This window comes from Plectropomus leopardus, chromosome 23, assembly GCF_008729295.1.
Source record: "Plectropomus leopardus isolate mb chromosome 23, YSFRI_Pleo_2.0, whole genome shotgun sequence".
Taxonomy (NCBI): Eukaryota; Metazoa; Chordata; class Actinopteri; order Perciformes; family Serranidae; genus Plectropomus; species Plectropomus leopardus.
In genome coordinates, this window is record NC_056485.1 from 17,081,755 (window position 1) to 17,103,614 (window position 21,860).

The window sequence follows — 21,860 nt, forward strand, 5'->3', positions numbered from 1 at the left end:
GAGAAGGCAGTGAGCAACTTAACAAGACATAGCCAAAAAAAATAGCCAGAGATAAGTTACAAGGTAAAGTAAAACCCTATACTAATCGTAAATACAGTTTTCTGGACATTTTCCTCAAGCTTTTTGATACATTTCTCAAGAAATAACTAATTTTTAAGGAATTTTCTTGTCATCTTTTACTGATTTCTAACAGTCCTTGGGACATTTTATTCCACATTACTCATTTCCTTTCCCACATTTTTTTCTGTATTTGCTCAGGTTAAATACATTTTGAAAAGCATTACAAGCTGCACAAGAAAACTGATGTCAATCCAGGTTTTAAAGGGTTAATAATTGTTAATAAATATTTGTTTCAAAGCTCTGAGGCAAGTAGAAGTTTGTCAGTGAGTAAAATACGTAAGTAAATCAATGAACTTACACCAGTACGGTTTACAATAATGCAGTCTTACCAACGTTTCTCTCAACCATATTGGTCGTGATAGGAGGAAGAAATATGTTTTATTGATTTTCAGAGTCTTTATCCCACAGAAAAATGGGTACGAAACATTTGTCTTCATTTCATTCATCCGCAAATCACTCCTTCCCTACCACCCTCCCACAGGATTACAGGTTACAAAATAAATTCAAGTGAAGGAGGAAATACAGCATAACTTCATCAAATAATTGTTTTAGTTACTCAAACAAAAGTAGAAAGAGAGGGTAAAAATAAAGAACGAAAAGAAGTGAAAAAAAATAAAATTTTTAAAAAAGTAATAAATATGAAATTATATAATAATAATAATAATAATGACAAAAAAACAAAGGAACTCTCTGCTGTAATGCAACATTTATAGGTACCAGGCCAACCAAAATTTCTGATATGTCAGAAATTCATCCAAATGTGATGGCTGCTCAGGAGCAACTGATCAAACCCTGCTCTCCGCTGTAAAATGCACGGCAGAAAAGCACCCGATGAAGCAAAAACTTCATAAAAGGGGTTGTGTAGCATAAAAAATATATCAGAAATCTAATTCTGTCTCACCTGCCTTGCTTTATCGTTCTTTTTTTTCCTGTTATTTCTGTCATCTTGTTTTCTCCCCCCCCATTCATCCCCAGCAGAGTCATTCGGAGCAGAACAAAGCCTGCGCTGACACCACATTAACACAGTCCAGACCTCCTGTCACTCTCTCCGGCTACAGAAGAGGCTGATAAGCCAGAATGTGTGACAGGAGGAAAGCATGTTGCCCTCCTGCACCCCCACATCTCTCACTTCATTTATCCACTTCCCATTCCTCTGCTGATCCGCTGCTGTGATGAAGATATTGAGAGCTTGAGACTGGAATCTGAATAGAGACAACAGTGTCCTGTTTGGCCTGTCAGAGTGAAACCAAACTGCGCAGGAACCGGGTTCATCATCCGTCGTTTCTATCTGCTGGGATTCCAGTCGTGTTTTGTGGAAGAGGCTGTTTCACTTGGCTGTCGACAGATTCATAAACAACACTGCTGTGCGCTGTGGGGATTTGGGTAGTGTTTCCAACAGAGCCCCTCAGCCAATGATAATAATAATCCACTGACAGGCCTAAGGTTGGGTCATATTATTTTCAGATGTGTCAAAGACTGTTAAATGTGAGAAAACAAAGTCCAAAAAGAATAAAATCTCTCCAAACAGCCGTCTAGACAACGAGACCACCTGAAGACACACCGACCATCAAGCTTATGTAAGCCAGAGCGACGTCTGACTCTGTCTGCCACTCATGAGTCCTGACATCGCTGACGCAGACGTTGTACCCATAATTCACCAAACACCTTCAGTTCAGCCAAGCCAATTGAGGTTAAAGCAACAGAATATAAAGAGAGACGCTGGATTTTTTTTCTGAAAGCAGCAGGAGGTTTGTCGAGTTTACTTGTATGTTTCTTGGTTACGTACCGCTCTTACCACAAATCTAATTGCTTTTGGAGCCACTGCTACTTCAAAAGAGCCTCCTAAGTTATTAGAGAATAAAAGCTTCAATAAATGTGGCGTTCAAAAACATATACGAGGCTGTTTCGCACCACTTAACAAAACCAACACTGAGATGAACGAGCCTGCCAACGTATCCACAACAGCAACCCCGGTTAGTGGCACATACTGCAGCCTGTGACAGCACATTGCGTCAGCTCTATAGCATGACGACTCATTGACGACAAAGTGTCCGCAACAAAATAGCCAACTCCTCTCCCATGATGCATTGTTATAGGAGAGACAGACAGAGGAAGCCGTCCTCTGGTTTTGCGGTTGCAGCGCCTTGCTGTGTCCTTCCTTCCTCGACTCCGCAGTCTGCTCTCTGCTATTAATTAAACCATTAAAACAGATTAATAAGCAGAGTGGGGCTCCAGTCTCGACAACATCTGATGGGAATTAGGGAGGCGTGCTTTTTGGCACGATGACCCCGATGCCCTTTCCTTTGGCTCTCACTTTGAAAATCCTCCTCCCTCAACTGCTTTCTTTTCTCTCTTTTTGGGACTTCTAAACTGAATTATTTAAACTTGTCTGTCGCTCAAACGGCCCTTTTCCCTTTCGCTCTCTGCCTGTTATCTAAAACATGTGGGCATGGAAAGGAAGACCTGGAGGGCAAATACAACCAGGATTATGGCCCATTGTTTCCTATTATTAGAGCAGATTGTTATCCAGATTTCTGTGACTGTTTCCTCTGTAAAGCACACTCAGGCATGATTTTCTTCTTCTTCTCTCCCACCTGCCTCCACGCACAAAGGGTAAGCTGTCTGACTGACTGAGATTCAACGCAGCCATTACTGAAACACACACATCAGCCAGTGCATCTGCTCGTCATTCTGCTCTCCAACAATCACACAGTTCCTCTCTGACTTTATATATTCAGTGCAAAAATAATGTATCAACCCTTAACCTTACACTGTAATGACTGAGACCACCTGCGTCAAATTGCAGCATTACGCTGTGTAACTTGGAGATTTAACAGACCACAGGACAGACATTTCGAAGACAAATTAATGTGTAATTACACAGGCTGCTGGCAAGTGTTTTCACATAATTGTCTACAGTGTTGGATTGATTTTAAGCAACACACTAAAGCAAAACAAACTGAATGCATCACAAAGTTCTGCATGGGATGTTCCAAAAGAATTAAAGGCTGGATTTGAGGGTTTTCACATATAAAGAAGAGTCTCTGCTTCAATACAAAGAGATTTCTGTGTGGGAGTCAGTAAATATGAACTCATCTCATCATCTCATTTACAAAGATTTTCTATATTATTTCTATGGAGATCATCATAAAGAAGTCATATAGAAAAAAGTGACTCTAGAGGAGGTCAGGAGGACATACCGAGAAAGATAATGGGAAACAAATGGTTTTTTTTTTTTAAATAAAGAAAAGAGAGAGTGAAAAAGCCTTGTGCCCCATATTTCCACTCTGCATTGAACTCTGTTTATAACTTTAAATTTACATTCCTACTTTTCACATTACCACAATTTCAGCTTGAATTTACAGCATGTGGATCTGTATAATTTTCCAAACCCGGTGAATAATTCCATATGTGTGTGTGTGTGCCAATATTAATGTATGCATGGACATGCCTGCATTCGCATCTAAGATTAACTGTTTATGATTACACTTACACACACACACACACACACACACACACACACACACACACACACACACACACACACACAAATACACACGATTACAACTTTCGCTGAAGATCTTATCTAAAATGATGTTTGTGTGCAACCAAGTAATAAGTCCAAGTGCCCCGACATCATAAATAACCAGTAGTAAGGAACAACAGGGTAAAAGCCAGAGCTCTCTGGCAACACATGAAACTGATTTTTTTTTTTAAATGGATATGTATGAAACAGAAGTGGGAGGCGAAGCAATAAGAGCCACAGGAAGAAAAGGCCGTAAGTTTTAAAAAGACAGCAGCATTTTTGGTGCATGTAGAGAAGAAAGAAACGGATGTCTGAGATGTGATTTAAAGGAGGAAATTGCAGGCGGAGAGCGAGAACACACACAAACACACACTGTCTCGGTACTCCACCTCGACGGCACATTGCTAAGTTTGGTGATAGTGATCTGCCCTGTGGACAGCTTACACTGCTTTAAGTGGACAGGCTGCTTATTTAACTTTCACCCACAGTGAGCTCCTCGTGATTTGGAGGAGATGCTGACAGGTAAAGGAGATGAGGACAAGAGGGGGAGAAAATATGAGGAACTTCAAATGTCTTTCTTTAAGGTATAAACAGTTTTAGTGCTGCAAGCTGAGCAAAAAACAGCGTTGGGCAGTTTGTGGAAAGTGGTAACAAACAAAGAACAGCAATGCTAAACATGCCACAGACACAACCTTGAAGAGGGTTGTTTGTTGTTTTGATTGCTGTAGTGTTAGAGTTAAGTGCTATTTTTTTAAGTAGTCTTAGCTCTGTGTCTAATGTCCTTGTCAGTTTTTATTATATGTAGTCAGCCTCACTTGAAGTCAGTTTTTGGTTGACTAAAAGTCTGGTACTTTCAGTCTTAACCCTGTCAAAGAAAACTGGTCTACTCCTTTTTTAGTCTGATCAGATAATTAGATTATTGAACATTACAGTCAATCTAGTCAGCCAAAAACCAATAATTTTATCATTTTACTCAAACTTGCTTCACATGGGATTTTATCTTATCTGATGAAAAAACAGGTTGAGTGATTAAGTTTGGTATCACAGCTGAGACGGAGGTCCGTCTGTCCTACCTGTGCACTCGTGCTGCAGACCCTTGCCGTAGTATCCCTTCTCGCAGATGCAGTCGTACTGTCCGGTGTGTGTGCCGCACTTACAGCTGGCCATGAGGTCGCAGCAGTCCCTGCCTGCTTCACACAGAGAGGAGCAGCGCGACAGATCTTCTTGGATGTAGCTGCCTGTCGGGAGGTCTGAGGATGGGAGAGAGAGAAGTTCAGGTTGCAGTTGGATCAGATTTCACCATTCAAACAATTTAACTTTAAGTGTTCAGTTGATGAAAGGTGTGTGTGGGGGGGGGTGTCTGGCACAACTCTATCTACTTGTGAAATGCATGAATGAAGAAAAGCAGTCTTAATGCTTTAACAGGCATTGTAACCACACAACGGACATTTTTCAAATTGCTTCACTAAAAACTTTTTCTTCGTCTTTACAATGCATTTTAGAATTCTGATTATACTGCAATTCTATTCAATTCTATTTTATTATATTAAATTGATTATTTGTTTTTTTCCACCATACATTTTAAACAGAAAATATGGCTGCACTATAAGGACACTTAAATTACATTGCTAGCTGTCCTCCTGCTCCTCTTTATTTTCATCTTAGTGAGAGAGCAGGAGGGTACAGAAGGCAACAGAGGAGGAGGAGATACACCTCTGGTGTAATTTCTGATCCATGGCCAGTGAGAGAGGCTCAACATGCGGCTCCATGTTTAAAAAACCTGAGTCAGCAGAGGCATTAGACAGACTTCAAGACAGACGGACCGGAGGCTGAGCTGATAGCACGATGTGTGCTGGCTTTCAATTCTCACGGCCTAATTCTTGTCTCGCTGATCTCTACTACTGCACCTACTGTCTGGGATTTCAGAAGCTGTGTGTGAGAGTGTAAAAATACAGTCTGCAAGTTCATGTGCAGGATTTATAGCTTTCTGCACACTCAAAGCTGTACTCAAGTGTGCTATTTTATGGTGATATTTTAAGTTTTAAAGCCATGACTGAATCCCTCTTTGCACTAAATTGTGGGAAGTCCCCCTCAAAGTGTGGGAAAAGGGCCTCGCTCTGTCCGATCTGTATGAGAGGGCAGCCTAATGGCTGCTGGCAGTACATAACAGAAGAGACCATGAGAAATTTAAGTTGTCAGATTCCATCTGAAATATTATCGGCTTCCTTTTAAGTGAACATTGAATTCTAACAGGGTCAAATACTTCACTTCAGAAATATTGCTACAGGTCAAATGGTGATGATGGGAGCAGTGAGGTTTCAAAGAGACAAAGAGGGGCCGCGGTAAGCTTCAATTTATCAAAACACAGGGTTCAATGTAACTCTATTGTGCATCTAAAATGGGTGAGATGGAAAAAGGGGGAGATCTGATGAAGCTTTACAGCTGGGAAGTGAGATCACACCCGTCATACCTTCATGCAGCGCTCGACGAGCCAGGGCCTCAAACTCAGCAAAGTTGTGCACCAGGTAGCAGTGCTGGTCCTTGGGGTGCGAGGCCATGTCGTGGAGCTCCCTGATGTTACCCTGCCAGATGCCCAACGTGAAGATCTCAACATTACGTTCCCTCAGAGCTGCCGCCACCGGGCGAGGGTCTCCGCCGTTGGAGTAGCCATCAGTAATGAGGAAAATGACCTTGCTGGCGTTGGCACGGGAGTGACGGAGGATTTGCTGTTAGAGAAGAAAACATAAAGTAATTGAGTAAAAGAGTAACTGACTGAATTTTCAAGTTTAGACATTTAGACTGGGATGTTGCACTTGCAAAGAACTAAACATTTTAAAGGGACAGAAATGATTTTTTGAAGCGGGGTTGCATCAGTTACCCGTTGGAAATGGCTGTCTGACAGCAAGGTAAAGTGGTGAAAATATTCAACATATAACGTAGACTTGAACTGACATCACTTATTTTAGACGGCTAAAATAAGTTTTGCTTCTGCTTTCATCCACAGCAGTACATTGCTCAGCTTCTGTAGCAGTACTCTTTTTTCTTTTTCACCTTCTACTGTAAATAAAACACTGACTGTGGTTACATGGACATAATTAACCCGTTTATGAGGCTTATCCTGGTTATTCATCATCATATTCGGGGTATGGTGTTTACATGAGCACAGAGAAATCAGGTTATTCAGATTCTGTGAATACATCTTAGTGCCTTTCAGAGTTCTCCAGCTAACATGTTTCTCATTAACAGAATACGCCAATCAAAATCTGGTTATTCCTGTCTGTGTAAACACACTGGCTGACTAAGTACCTTATATAACCCCACTTCAAAAAAATCAAAACTATTTCTTTAAGCTGACCCACAAGACAAAATTGTCTCCTTGTTAGTGGAGTCATGCTGTTACTGTTTTGCAAGGCTGACCGTTCAAACGCACACAACCCGTTACTCCAGCCTGCCAGCACGCTACCAACACAGCTCCAGCTTTAGTGTCATGACTAAACTGAATAACGAAGAACGTCACACACAACCACTAAAAACAGCCCTCAATTCTAGGTTTCTTCAAAACCCTACATCAGCAGGACAGGCAACGAGGGCACGCTGGGGAGGAGGGACAGAAAAGAAGGAGAAAGCTCTACAATTGTAATTATTTCTCTTACAGACTGCGCAGCTGCCTGCCAGTGGTCTGAAACCACCAGAGAACACTGGGCAGCACAGACCAGGCTGCCGTGTCCGCCCCAGACACCGGCTACAGTTCCCAAACTAACTTTAGCCACCGTTTACAATCCACCACATACAATTAGACAGGACATTAAAGTCAGAAACATATCTTTATTTTCTCTGGAGTAAAGAAAAAACTAACAGGACCATCTGCTAGTTTTGCTGTAGGAGCTGACAATGTCAATGTTTGTTGTAAGAGTGGCTTAAATTAAGTTTAAACTGGGTAAAGAATGGATAAAAAGAATTTGGAGCAACAAGGTGGAGAGAAAATAAAAGAAACTGAAGAAGCAGAAGGAGCCCAGATGAAGTCAGCAGGACAAATATCCGCTTACTTACTTAAGGTCATGGATACATCATAAAGAATTAGAGAGTGAGGGAAACAAAGGAAGTGTGTTGGGAGGAGGTGGATGATTTTTCTGCATTTCGAGTCCAAACAGGACGTAATAGCTAAACATGACCGACTGTAAAACACAAGAGGTGAAAGCAAGAGGAGACACGCAAGGGTGTGACCGGGGAGGGAGACAGAGCAGGAGAGAAAGCTCTGGTCTTTATTGTCTAATTGGCGAAACTTCAAGCAGCTCTGGCAGGAGCGGCGTAATTACAGAGCCCGTGAAGCGAGGGAGTAAAAAGGAGGATGGAGAGAGAATGGAGGAGAGGGAGAGCCTGGTTTCTCTGATCCTCAAAGCTACGGGCTGCCTGCTGCCTCGGTTCCCAGCCCGGTTCGCGACAGCCGCTCCCAGCTGTCAGTGCACCCCATGGGGCTGCGGCATTTAGAGGACAAGCCCTCCGTGGTCCTCTGTGGCTCCTGCCAGCTGTCAGCACTTTTGTGTTAACATGTAAGATATTTTCATGCCACTAAACAGTGAACAAATCAATGTGTGCACACTTGCTGGGACTTCTCCTCTTCATGTTTTAATATTGTAAGTGTGAGTGTTTCGCCGTGTTTTTAGGTCTTTTATTAGGCGTCTGCTCAAAGTGCTTTGGGGCCACGGTGGTTTCTGCCTTAGCCATGAGTCAGTGGCTGGTGTTAGCGACTGCGGAGATGCCACCAAACGGAGCATACGCATGCATACCCACTAATAACAGCCTCCCGATTCGCCTCTGCATACTTTAGGTCAGAGTATTAACATAAAGGCGACCACAGGAGCCAGTGTGTGGGAAGGGGCTGCCCTTTGGCGTAGTTTTCTGCATGCACCTTATCGTTTGAGGCTAAGCAGTAAATAACGATGCAGGGGGAGCATTTAACAAATAAAAACAACAGACAGCAGGAAAGTTTGCATAACATGCACACCATAAGGGAGGGAAAAGAAGTTAATGACTGATTGATTATAGAATTATAAATCAGGGTTTTGCACATATTACATTATTTGTGGCAGCCTGCCATGATTAAAACATCTGCAGCCACGTATTGATTTTTTTTGTTTTGAGCTAAGTAATTCTTTGCACCACACTGTGGGCAGTGTTGCATTTACATGCCTCTCTCATCCACCGATCTGATCAACTCTAATCAGATCGACAGATCAATTATCCACCCTACTCCTCAAACTGAAAGAGAACTTGACGAGTTCAGTCTGTGCTTCATTCCCAGATCCACAAATATGTCCAAATTTAGAAAGGGGAGACAGAACGATTAAAAAAGGGACACACATACACAGAAGATTTAAAACAAAACAAAAAAAGTGGGAAGTTCGCTGACCCCCACCCATCTTCAGCTACCACTACAGAGAAATTACAATTCAGTAGAAAACATTGTAAATGTTATCTGCCCTCCACCTGTTTCCACTCATGGAAACATATCAATCTAATCATTACGTCACAAAAATAAAACCTCTGAAAGAACAGAATTAAAGATTTTAAAAAGTGGAGTTTTAGCTTCAAATGTTTACAGACACGTCTGAGACAAAGCCAACATGCTGTAAAAATAATGGTGACTGCACTTATCTCACATAAATTCTTATAATGTTAATCTTCCTTAAATTAAGTTAAAAGCTGCATAAAACAATGGGTGAGAGCATTTTTATTACAGTCTTAACTATGTCATTGCTAAAAATAACTTCAGCATGAAAGATTTGCATTACACTATTCTGCAGTTAACCACTTCAACTCCGTAGGATGCCGGCATCCTCAGCTGACATTAATGTCCCCATTACAGACATGCCCACTTGCTACATGCCAATTCCATGCATCTTTTTTGCATGCAGTAAAAAAACTGTCTCTGAATTGCATTAATTAGGCGTGACTGAAAAGCTGAAACCTTTGAATCCAAATGAGCCCAATTTTATTCATGTGTAATTATGTTAGCCATTTGAATGTAGTGAGACCCTTTATTAAAAGTGAATATTACTGTATAAACTGACCTGTTGTGACATCTAGAATAAACACAGCCTTGTGAATTTTTACAAGCACACTCTACAGACCTCTGACATCCAGAGGATGTATGGCTGTAATAGGTATATTGACAACAAGTGGGGTTTTTCAGCAGGTTCTAGAAAAGAAGCGCTCGCCATCCAGTCGCCCCAAAATGCAATTCTTGCAAAAATCTCTAAATGTCAAAAGTTTCTGATACCAGATCATATTTTTCTATGTTGCTCCTCAAGGTCTTAGGGTCCTCATGTGGTATTTTGGAGAGATTACTGACCATTTTCATCAATTATTGAATGGATAAACATTCTTAAATTTAGCACCAAATCTGTAAAACAAATAGTATCAAGCCAAAAATTACAGCAGTGAAGAGGTAAAGACTCTAGATTACCTAAATAATTAAAATGAGTCAAATGCAGAAATTAATGAACTGCCACTTCACTTATTTCAGCTACTTGTCTTCTTTTGTGCATTTGAGTGCACCTTGAACAGCTGTATTGTATGTCAGCTTGAGGCCACTCTGTGCTGTACATCCGAGGCATTTCTTCAATTACGCACTTGGCAGATGCTTCAATGCCCGCTTACGTCGAAAAAAAGAGATAATAAGCCGACAGCAATGGGATAATTTAAGTGTGTCTGGTTAGGAGCCGCTGATATCTGTCAAAGCAGCGGTGATAGCACAGGGACCAACAGGCCTGGAGGGATTAGTGGTAAGAGCAGCGAATCTATCTCCGTTCCAAAACGCCTCAAACTTTGGCAAGAGGTGAGAGAGAGAGAGAGAGAGAGACGAGTGCTCATGAAGCTGGTGAGCGGTTTCTGTTATACAGTAGAATCACATTAACGCACAGTTATAGGCTTTTTTGTTACAGTGCCAGATGGACGGGGTTTGTACATGATGTCAGAATCAATCATTGAATCTGCTTATGGAGTTAAAAGTTACCTGCATTTAATCTACAGCAATAAGGTTTATAAATAGTGAAAGTGGGGTCATATTAAATAGGCAACGCGTTCTTATTCCCAGCTCGCCAAATATAGCAGCTTTGTCTACGCTTTAAACTATGATGCTCTATGTGATCCTTTAGCATCAGTTTTGGACGCACAACGGCAGCGTGTCAATTTCTGCTCATTATATGCATAGTGTCTGATCAAAATAAACTTCCATGTTCACAGTTAATGTAGGTTTCTCCACCAAAACTTGGTTAGTTTTACAAAAAATACCATGGCGTGTGTTATCAGACAAAAGTACAGATTAAATAAAATAGAAATAATATGCACCTCTCAGTTATACAGATACTGTATGTCCATGATTGATAGTTGCACCAGATAATTTTATGTATGTGATATAGGTCCTGGGCCCTAATCAGACTTTCTCGCTCTTTGTACTACATCATAGCCATGGATGGGTGTATGTTGCCGTTGGTTGAAAATTCACAGAGCTCATCTCATAGAGAAACTAAAGGATGATTCGTGCATCGGAATCAGATGCCAACAGCCACTGACCAATCTGCTGTGTTCGACACCTTCATAATGTAAACTCTCTGAATAAGGAGAAGGAAAAAGTATTCAAAGTACAAAAACTGCCGTCAGATAGATTACATATCTGCTTATCTGACAAGCAGCTACCTGAATTTGTAGTCTATTGCTCTTTGAGAATAGTTAAAGTGAAAGTGAAAGTGATAAACATGCAAAATTCAGAGCTCAACAAATCTGGTTTTTACCAACTTGGAATCAACTTTAAAATCGAATTGGCCCTCAAAACCCAGCCATGTGTGCGATAACCCTCTCATCCACAGATGAAACACTGATATAAATAAACCATATAAATAAAACCATCAGTCCACTGATGAAAAGCTGGATCCTGATTTCTGACGGACTCTCCATCTCCAAACAGATGCTTGTATGATTACAACTTCAAAAGCAGGCACCTCGTTGCATTTGGCAGAAGAGACGAGGAAACCTTTCCACACCTTGAGGGGCTAACGATGGTGCCAAGGTACCCCAGCTGTTAATCAAAGGCTTATATATGCATGGCAGCAATGCTGAATGCTAAATGAGGACCCCCCATCTCCACCGCACTGCTGGCCTCCCATCAGCCCCTCCTGTGACTTTGATCAGAGCGCGAACCCACCTGGCTCCGAGTGAAGCTGGTTAATGATTTGTTTCTTTCTCCTTTTGCAGCAGTGGGTGCCCCATTGAATAAAGCAGTAAAAAAAGAGTTGGAAAAGAAATATAAAGTTCACCACATGTTTTTTGGTTTGGTTTACTGTCTAAACACACAGGTAGAACTCTGCACTAGCAGCACATTATCTTACACGTTATCTCACTTTGCAGCAGGACGCAAGAACAGGAAACCTAAAGATCAATAAAATAAAATGTGAATTTTTTATGTTTTTTTGACGTGGATTAGTTCATCAAATGTATATTCCATGCTCTGCAGTTGTTCTCTTACTTGGTTTTTCAGATCCTTGAGATTCACTTTCCAAAAACAAAAACTTTATTTGCAGGCATTCCTCAACGGATTAAAAAAAAAAAAAAACCCAACTGCATCCGTTCGGAGAGCTGTCTCCCCGTCGGTCGGAAGTGAGAGCGCTTGTTTTGACAGGCTATCTGCTCTTGGCTTGGGTGGTAAAAATAACAACAACAACTCTGCAGGGGCCCTAAGGAGCAACATGCACACACGTACACACAATTTCAGACACTAGACTCAACTTTGGTCGTACTGAGCAACATCTCAGGGACACATACTTTGGATATTTCAGATAAACTAGGTCACTTGCGAAGATAATTTTTTCTCAGTCGAATCCGTGATATGTCACGATCTGTTGAACCACAGACATCTTGTTTTTGTTCATCCTGTGTTGCTTGCTTCACAAGAAAAAAACATTTTTCATCATCTTGTAAAAGGCCATTGACTCAAAAATATCTTAAAGGCGAATGAATCCTGAAAACTGTTGTGACTTGAAATCACGTGTATTTTCCTGAACTGGTTGTATTGTTGAATATTTGCCTTCAAGCTTTGATTCCATTTGTTCCACACTTCATGCCACATCATCTCTGTTTCACTAACTTTATTTCATAAAACTTTCCTTGCTCTTGTTTTGCTCAGTGGGTAGCCACGAGACTGACACACTAAGTGTCAGAAGACTGGTTTCCACAAGGGCCACCCAGAATGCAGAGGGCCATACACTGTAGGTGGCTTATGTGCTGCAAATTATTTAGGCTTTACCCTAAACATTTCCTTAAGTGAAGTTCTTAAATTAAGTTTTCAGATTGATTTGTTGCCTCCCAGCCTTTCAGTTACTCCTCATGACAGTGTGGTATGTAAATCAACTTGTAGAGACTTGAAATTTGCCTCATACAGCAGACAGTCCATCTCATAAATGTCAGGTCATCTTTTTTTTTTTTTGGGGAAGTTATCGTTACTTGCTAACACAAGTCTCAAAGCTCTCTCACTCATTCAACACCCACAATTTAGGACTGGCTGCCAAAATGCATTGCCCTCAGAGGTAATGCTGAAAAATCAACCTGCACTAAAGGAGTAGATTCTTGCAAAATGTTTTTATGCTCACAAGTGCACTATCACATGCCTGCATAATAAAGAATTGTTCCCTGTGATGATGAATTATTTAAAAATCTGCGGTATACTTTGGGAGATGGTCTGCAGTAGAGTATGCACAATTTGATGTTAATGGACAAAAACATAAAAACCCACAAGTCTTGAATTTTAAAGTTTCCATTGTCAATTGCTTCTCTATCAAAGTCAGCTGAACCCACTGTGCTGCTGTCCAGCTGTGTCTTGACAGTCGCATATGGCAAATAAAGTGACAGCCTTACAACTAAGACACAGTCAGGATGACACTCTGCAGAAACATCAGAAGTAATAAACCAGACAGCGCACAGTGTCTGTGTGTAGCTGCTGTCCATTATCAACACCCTGCAGAGGCACTGCTTGCACACACTGCAGAGCTGACACTGAAATAGATACATGTTGCTTCCAAGTTATAATAAACTCATATTACCGCCTCATGTTTGCATGCCTCCTACAACTAGTAAACTTGCAGTTTACATCCACGTCTGTATAAACTCATATGTAGCCAATACAGCAGACGACGCTTTCAAAACAGATGTTGCTGCACAAAAGCTACAACTTCTGAAACTTGAACGAAAACAAGAAGATCTATACAATCAGTACAGTTTCAACATGCCCCCCCCAAAATAACTGTCTCACTATCTGTGTCACTCTCAACTCATCAAATACCAACACTTGGTCAGTGCGCCTTGGCGTCAGAAACCGACACATTGGGAGTGAAAATGTGTTGTAGATTAGTGTCACCAAATTAGTATCCAACTAAATGTCTCCTCTTCTGTTCCTGAGTTATCGCAATAAATAAGAAAGAGTTTTTGCAGAACATAATTTCACAGTGTACCTTAAACCTTTGTCATCACTTCATTTCTTTCTGTTAGACGTGAATGAATTCTTCAGTAGTGGCCAAAAATGTGTTTTGTGAAGTCACACTGTCCTCAGCATCGATGAGTCCGGGTGGATGTTTGTGGCAAATATTTAAAAAATCACATCTAGGTGTTTTTGAGATATCACTTTCACGAGAATGTGGTGAATGGAAGAACCCGAAAACATGGCTCTCACTGGTGTGAAGGCTTAATAAAAACTTGGCTCTACAAGTGTGCAATGTGTGAGCATTTATGGTAGAAGTACAGCCTATAATACAACAAATATCAATATATAAGTCCATCTACATATCAATCAACTCTACATGATCCTGACAATATTTTGATGAGTATGTATCTGTACTTTCGGAGGAGAAGACAAAAAAAGCAGTGCAATATTTCAGGAGAGGATCACTCATCAATCATTGTGCTTTAAAGTGAAGGTTCCCAAAAACCACAGAAGATGTTTTTGGATAATTGTTAACCTGTCTGGGGTATAGTTGGCAAAATTTAAGGGATGGAAAACTATTCCTAGAACAGGAGAGCCATTACAGGAAAATGCTCCCAATTTGGCAACCACTGACTAACTCACCACTACCTAATGATTTAAAAGTCTTCACTCAAGTCTGCCTGTGTCATGTGGATTTCTAAGCAGGCCCAAACTGAGCCCAGTTTCACTAAAAAAGTGCGATGGCATCCAGAGTGTTGGAGAAGAGAGTGCAGACAGTTCGGTTAATTGCCAGACGCGGTGGGCTGGGCCGCTGTGTGTGTTAGCTTGACGGTTTCTGTCACAACACCATTCATCAAACTCAACAACTCAACCAGGAGCGACGAGAGGAGGAGGGGGGGAGAGAGAGGAGCTAATTCCACAATGTGATGCCAAGGGGAAAGGCTATCTTGGCTGGCAAATGAGAAACTCATTCAATTATCCCCCCACTGGTCTCTGTGTTGTGCTCAGCGCTGAGAGAAACATTTTAGGCACTGACCGTGTTCCAATCGGACACGGCATTCTGGGTAATTGGACGAGGAAAGCTGGTTTGATTGAGTGGGAGGAAGAATAACAAGAGCAGTTACGGTCTGAGTGCCAGTTGGACGACGGTGTGGTCAGACTGGCTTGGCAATCTGCCTCATGTCATGTATCTTGGGTTATTTATATTCATTACCTCCACCAGGGAGGTTATGTTGCCGGTTCGGTATGTTCGTTGGTTTGTTTGTCAGCAGGATTGCGAAAAAAACGACTGATTCCAATTTTTATTAAACTTGGTAGAAGGGTGTAGCATGCGCCAAAGTAGAGCCCATTACATTTTGGAGTGGATCCGAATTGAAGGCAGATACACCAATTATTTCATCATTGTGAGATTGTTCATTTGGCCTTTGCAGAAGTCTGCGCTCCCTGCATGCCCTTCCAGTTATATTTAGTTTTCTATGTTCACAGCATATGTTTGACATTTTCAATATTTATATGTTTTGCTTTTCTCAGCATATAAAGTTTCACCGTAGTATATCTGCTCGTTTTTTTTCACGTAGCTCTTACTGTTGCATATACAACCTCATCTGTTTTATTTTGACATTTTGAATGTTCTCCAACTGAATGTACAGTCACATGGTTTGCACAATATGTCATATATCACTGAGTGCATGGTATTTTTACTGGCTAATTTCATTATGATATGTTTTCATGCAGCCTTCATGTTTTTAATCAGATGAAAACCAGCGTGCTTAATACACTGCACATGTATTAGGTTCAATAAACTGTTAGGACTTAGATTACTAGCTGCTTTTGCTGCAGGGTTAGGCGAACACAGAATAATCAGCTTTTTTGGCAATATTTTAAAGAAAATATCCACCCTTAGATGTTAATATATTGTGATGATTCCTAAATTTACAATGTCCCGGAGTTAGTCTGTAACTTAGGGATGTGATTCATTCTCGGATGTGCTTATTTCCTCTTCGGTTAGTCATTTTTGGATGTTGTCTGGGATGCCTTTTAGCAGCAGCAAGTAGATGGTAAGAGCAACACAATCACCAGAATAATTTTGGCATTTTGCAATTGTGCATTTCTGTAAACCACAGACATTTTACATTTGTATGTTTTTATGTAGCGGATGTGTTGAGAATTAACATTTCAACAAGATGTAGTTTGCAAGTGGCTGTGTTTAGACACAAAAACCACTTGGTGGTAGTGCTAAAAACATCCACTTTTCAATGGCAAAATTGCCACTTGACATCTGCCAATGTCTTGCTAAAAAAACATGTTTTGGTAGCACGATAACTGCAGGAAATACTGCCAATGTCTTGCTAAAAAACAACCAGTTTTAGTGGCATGATCATTTCTGGTAATGTCATTGATGTCTTGCTAAAAAAAAAACCTTTGGCGGTACAGTCACTGTTGTAAATGCTGATCTGCTAACCTGTTTGCTGGTCTCCAACAGTGGTCTGCGTCTTGACAGCCATAACGCCGAGTCATCAAGCCATCCACCAGCCAGTCCATGTCCAGATGATAAAGTCAGCTCATATGCATGTTATCAGAACTACGTCACCTCAGAAATGTTAACATGATACATATGTAATGTAAGAAATGAATCTGCAGTTTGCAGAAACATATAATGTCAATATTTTCTTCTGGTGACCGGACTGGTGAGATCGATATTATAGTGCAAGTTTTCTACATTGAATTTTGGTCTTTTGAGGCAGCTGTTAGTAGTAAAAATTATGCCTCTCCACTGGTGGATGATCCCTTTATAATTGGTCAGCATCAGTAAAGTAAAACCTGATACTTAAGGTTGATATTTTTGACAGCTGGACATTTCTTTGCCACTTAATTGTCTTGTGGCTGCGTTGGAAATGATCTACATGTGACATAAAAATCTGTTTTCAACAGAATTACGAGTGGAAGAAATCCCATGAGTTATGTAATATTTCTGACATTCATGAGCTCATTGCCTCACTATACCCGAGCACAGAGCAGCCGCAGCATCATCTCTAAGGCCGAGCTTTGATTTTGAAATAAACAAAGGCAACAGTGTGGTGAAGCGTGATGCTTTTCTTGACTCCAGACTGGCGTGTTGAAAGTGCTTATATGCAGGGAATGATTTGGGGACTGTCGCTGGCTTAAAGCATCCATGAAAATGTATCCCGTCTCGTCCAAACTTTGCTCAGACCACACTGCGGAGACAGACGCAGCATTTTCCTTTGTTATGTTGACTGTTGTTGCTGTAGTTGCATTTATACCTCATGTTCCTCTCTTTATGTCCTCCCCTTGAGGGGGTTTGTTTGTCTTGGCATCCGCTGGAGGTGGAGATTTCCTCTAATGAGTGGGGAATTGGAGAGACGTCAGTGTTTGTAGTACAGTTTCAATTTATTGATTCTCCTGTTTGCTCTGGACTGGGCTTGCGTTGGAAGGCTTGCTGATTTTAGACCAAACAACATCCACAGGAAGCACAAGTTTAGAGGCAATTTAAAGAGGACATATTTTAGGCGTTAATGCTTGGAAATCATATAGAATCGGCCTGAGCTGCCATGGATCTCTACAAAAGCTCTAAAGTTCACCATAAATCAAGAGAAATGTGGAACATAGCATGATGCGGCACATAGTCGTTCTCCAAAAAAACTAAAATACCAATAAAAATATGCTGTTGCTGGGAAACACCTGCATTTAGAGTTTCAGATATATTACATTTGTGTGATTCATATCATGTTTCATCATGACTTAGTATATGAGCTGGCATTGTCATTGGTAGGAGGAGGGGGTGTGGATGGCAGGATGCCTGCTAAGCTGCAGGTCACTGTTGGAAACCAACAAACAAAAAAAGATTTAGTGTTTTCAACAGCCTTTTAGCCAAAAAACAGGTGTTTTTTAGCAAACACACTAGAGATACTATCATAAAAATCCACTGTTTTTTTACCCAGACATCACTGCATTTCTAGCAAGGAGAGTGCCATGAAAAGTGTAGCTTTTTAAGCAAGACATTGCTGCTTTTTCTGCTTTGACAGTAAAATGAAGTGTTTCTTTAGACATCACTGCCCTACCAGTTGGGATTGTGCCACAAAAAGCAGCTTCTTTTTACTGAGACATCACTGTGTTTCCAGCCAAGGTAGTGCCACAAAAAGTTTTTTTTTTTGTTTCTTTAAAGAGAAATACCACTGTGTTTTCAGCTGGGATAATGCCACAAAAAGCAACTGTTTTTTGATGACACATTGCTTCATTTCCTACCTGAACAGTGCCATGAAAAGTGGCTGTTTATTTACTGAGACATGGCTGCGTTTCCAGCAGGTATTGTACCACGAAAACTGGGTATTTTAAGCCACAACACCATCTTTTAATAACCATAACTAAGGTGGCTTTTGTGCCTAAAACCTAACCACATGTTGACTGCGTTATTGAAATGTAAAGTTTCACAATATTTACCTCCACGGTTTCTTGAAATGTGCAATGCGATCATTTATTCTGGTGATTGGGCTGGTTTGGATGCCCTGAACTGAAACACATTATATCAGTATACTTTGTGTTCTCCTCAGTTGGGCGATCCATATCAGGTCCTGGAGGACGTGTCACACTGCATTTCAAACATGAAGTGATTAAAGTCAAGACCAGTGCATATTTTGCTTCTATTTTGGGGTAACTCCTGAGGCTGAAAACAAATAGAAAACAACTAATAGATCCACAAACTAAACTCTTGCATATCAGAGCTGACAAATGTGAAAGAAATTAAATAAAAAACACACAAACAAAGACAACAGGATGTAGACACATTTGTGGGTTCATGTCCATGTACCAATTACCTACTTATAGTCATTCAAACAAACAAAGATGCACAGACGGTTGGACAAACACGTACACACTCACTCACCAAAGAAAACAACCCAGTGAAATCTGGCACTCTCAAATGCTAACCTCAACATAGCAAGCGGTTTACTAATAGACCTACACGCCTTAGCCCATAAAAAACATGTTATTTAGTGTGCCACTACTGGCTCTTTGAAATAGTTTTGGTTTCTTCAGGTGCCAATGTATGACGCTTTTTGGTAAATCCTAATCTTAAAATGCCAAAGTAAATCCTAATGCTTAAAGATTTTGTGTGATTTGTGTCTTAAATGACAAAGCTGTGGTCTTAGTCTTGTTTTGTGAGCTCGTAGAAGCATTTGTGACAAGATTAAAAGTTCACTCGAACACAGATAATTCTTTGATTGAAGACGCATGTTTGTCATTCAGTATTATATGTCAAATCTTTAACAAAGGGGGTTAATAGTGACACATTCAAAAGCTCTAGAGCTGCTACTAAATGTGGGATTATTTTGTCAACTACTGTTCAAGTGATCAGAAAAATGAAAATATCAAACTCCATAACAACTGGGCAACTCTAACGACTAAGGATGATCACGTCAACTCTCAAAAATTAACATCTGAATCAGCCTTACTTATCCAGTATCAGTCAGGTTCTACTCGATACACAGAAAAAGTTTCAGCCAAAAATGATGTGCCAGACTGCCTACTTTTGAAGAATCATGGTTTCCACAGCTCGGTGGCCTTCTGGAAACACACTTTTTCCAGTGAGATCAAGAAACCACTGTTTTCTAATGATATTCATAGTTAATATGGAATTTAAATGCAGGCTCCTAAAGCTGCTGACATTCGGTTCCTGTCACTGCTGACGCCTCCCTGACCTTTGACCCTTCACACAGAGTATTGTTCTTCAAAGCCTCCTCACCACTCCCTTCTGAATTTCGCTCTGTACCTCTCCACCTCGACACCCCACCCCCTCGCCTTTCATTTATCACTTTCACACACACATGGAGCTCCATACGGCTGGTGTCAGCAGCACCCATCAATCTCCGAGCAGCATTTTAAGTGAGAGGGAATCCGTGTATAGGTGTGTGCGTGTTCATGTGTGAATGCACGCTCAGTGGAAAGAACAGTGTGAGGTTCAAAGGGAGCCTGATGTGTGTAGGAAAGTGTGTTCATAAGCATAATATGTTTGTGAACACACTTTCCTGCACACTTCACATATGTGTGTGTAGGTTTGTGCATCTGGCTGATCAAGCTAGATACAAACAATGAAGCTGATTTTGAGCATGTTTTGGCATGATTGCATAAAATAAAATGCAAATTTGATGCATTTCCAACATTTAACCTTATGAAACCTGAAGAAATTGGCTTGATTTCTTCCAGAAACATGAGAAAAAAAGTGATAAACAACTCAAGAATTAATGTCTCAAAAATTTGCAAAAAAAGTGCCAGAAAAAAAAAGAAAAGTAACACAAAATAACATCAGGATTAGAGGGAACACTTTTTTTAAATAACAATTCTGGAAAATAATATTAAATACATAATTATGATCATTTTAAATATACTTTTTGGACATATTTCTGTATCCTTTTAAAAAAATAATCTTCAAAAGCTACTATTTTCTTGCAATTTGCAAAATAGTTCTTACAAAGCGGCTCATTTCCTTTTTTTCCCGTGGTTTTTTAAAACCTTTTTGCTCAGATTTCAAAGGTTTAAATACTTGTCATGACATCTGACCGCAGCACAAGGAAAGTGATGTTGATCCAGGTTTCAAAAGGTCAAGCACAGTATGCAAAGTGTCACTGCAGCTTCTGAAAGTGACATTGACGGGACAAAAAAAACATAAAAATCAAACACACATCACATTTTAAAAGTTAATCACATTTAAGTTTATCTATTGAGTAAAATTGCACTGTTTGTGCACACTGGGATGGATGCATGCATAAGCGAGTGAGTGACGTGGTGAAATCTGTACCATTAAGTCAGCGGCAGCTCCTGCAGACTCCCCACCTTGCAGATCTGATTTTTATGACAGGAATTGCACTCCTCCTCTCAACAGTCATTATACTAAAAACTTCATCTCAGGGGAACAATTAACTGCAGGGGTAAAGCGCAAAAAAATGACACCGTGACGGATGTGTATAGGGCCAATGTGGAAAGGTTTGAAATTACATTAGTGTCCGTCGAGGGGACTTTACTGACATCTATGTTTTACAGAGCCGGGAAGTGTAAAGATTGCCCTCTCCTGTGCTGAGCTCCTTCCAAGTCCCCGTTTTTCTAAATGGAGTGAAAAAAGGTGCAGACGATAATTGTGACTTGAGTAACCAGAGAGTGCTTTCTTTTGGACCTATGTTGAAAGACAAAACGGTGGGTGGTAGTTTCCCCTTTGGTAAAGTATCTGACTCCTGATGCATGTACCAGGGAGACACTGGAGAACAAAAACTGGTCACGAAAAGAAACATTCAACATTCACTGTTTCCTCTTCCTCTCTCACATTCATTCAAAGCATAAAAATCCCATTAAATACAGTGAAGACACGGAAATATGTTACGGACAGCCACAACCCCAGAGAGAGAAATGAAGGAGGGGCTTTGAACTTCAGCACATTTGGAGGTCCTCCCAGTCAAAAATAAACTGTAACCAGCAGGTTTTCCAAACCTTCTTTAACTTCAAATTCAAGGAAAACATCTAAAAAAGTCTGACTGAGGAGTGTCACTTCACATAAGGTGCTCTTTGGATCCAAGGATAACAAATTACCAAAAAAGGAGGGAGAAGTTAGACTTGTTATTTCTTCTGTCAATAAGTCCTAACCAAAAATACCAAAGCACACTTGTTTTGTAATATAGAGTCATCATCAGGGCAAATTCAAGGACTTTTCAGCCCATTTCTCTCAAATTCAAAAACCAA

The 21,860-nt window shown here is 40.6% G+C and overlaps 1 protein-coding gene across 2 annotated transcripts in view; it reads right to left on the reverse strand.

The window, feature by feature from the left end:
* svep1 (sushi, von Willebrand factor type A, EGF and pentraxin domain containing 1) overlaps positions 1–21,860 on the reverse strand; it is a 113,314-nt gene that overhangs the window by 75,104 nt on the left and 16,350 nt on the right. For both annotated transcript variants that reach the window (XM_042511964.1, XM_042511963.1), the window contains exons 2-3: positions 6,117–6,372; positions 4,720–4,896 (exon numbers count right to left, since the gene is read on the reverse strand). In XM_042511964.1, coding sequence (XP_042367898.1) covers positions 4,720–4,896; positions 6,117–6,372 — 433 coding nt within the window. The remainder of the gene's footprint in view (positions 1–4,719; positions 4,897–6,116; positions 6,373–21,860) is intronic.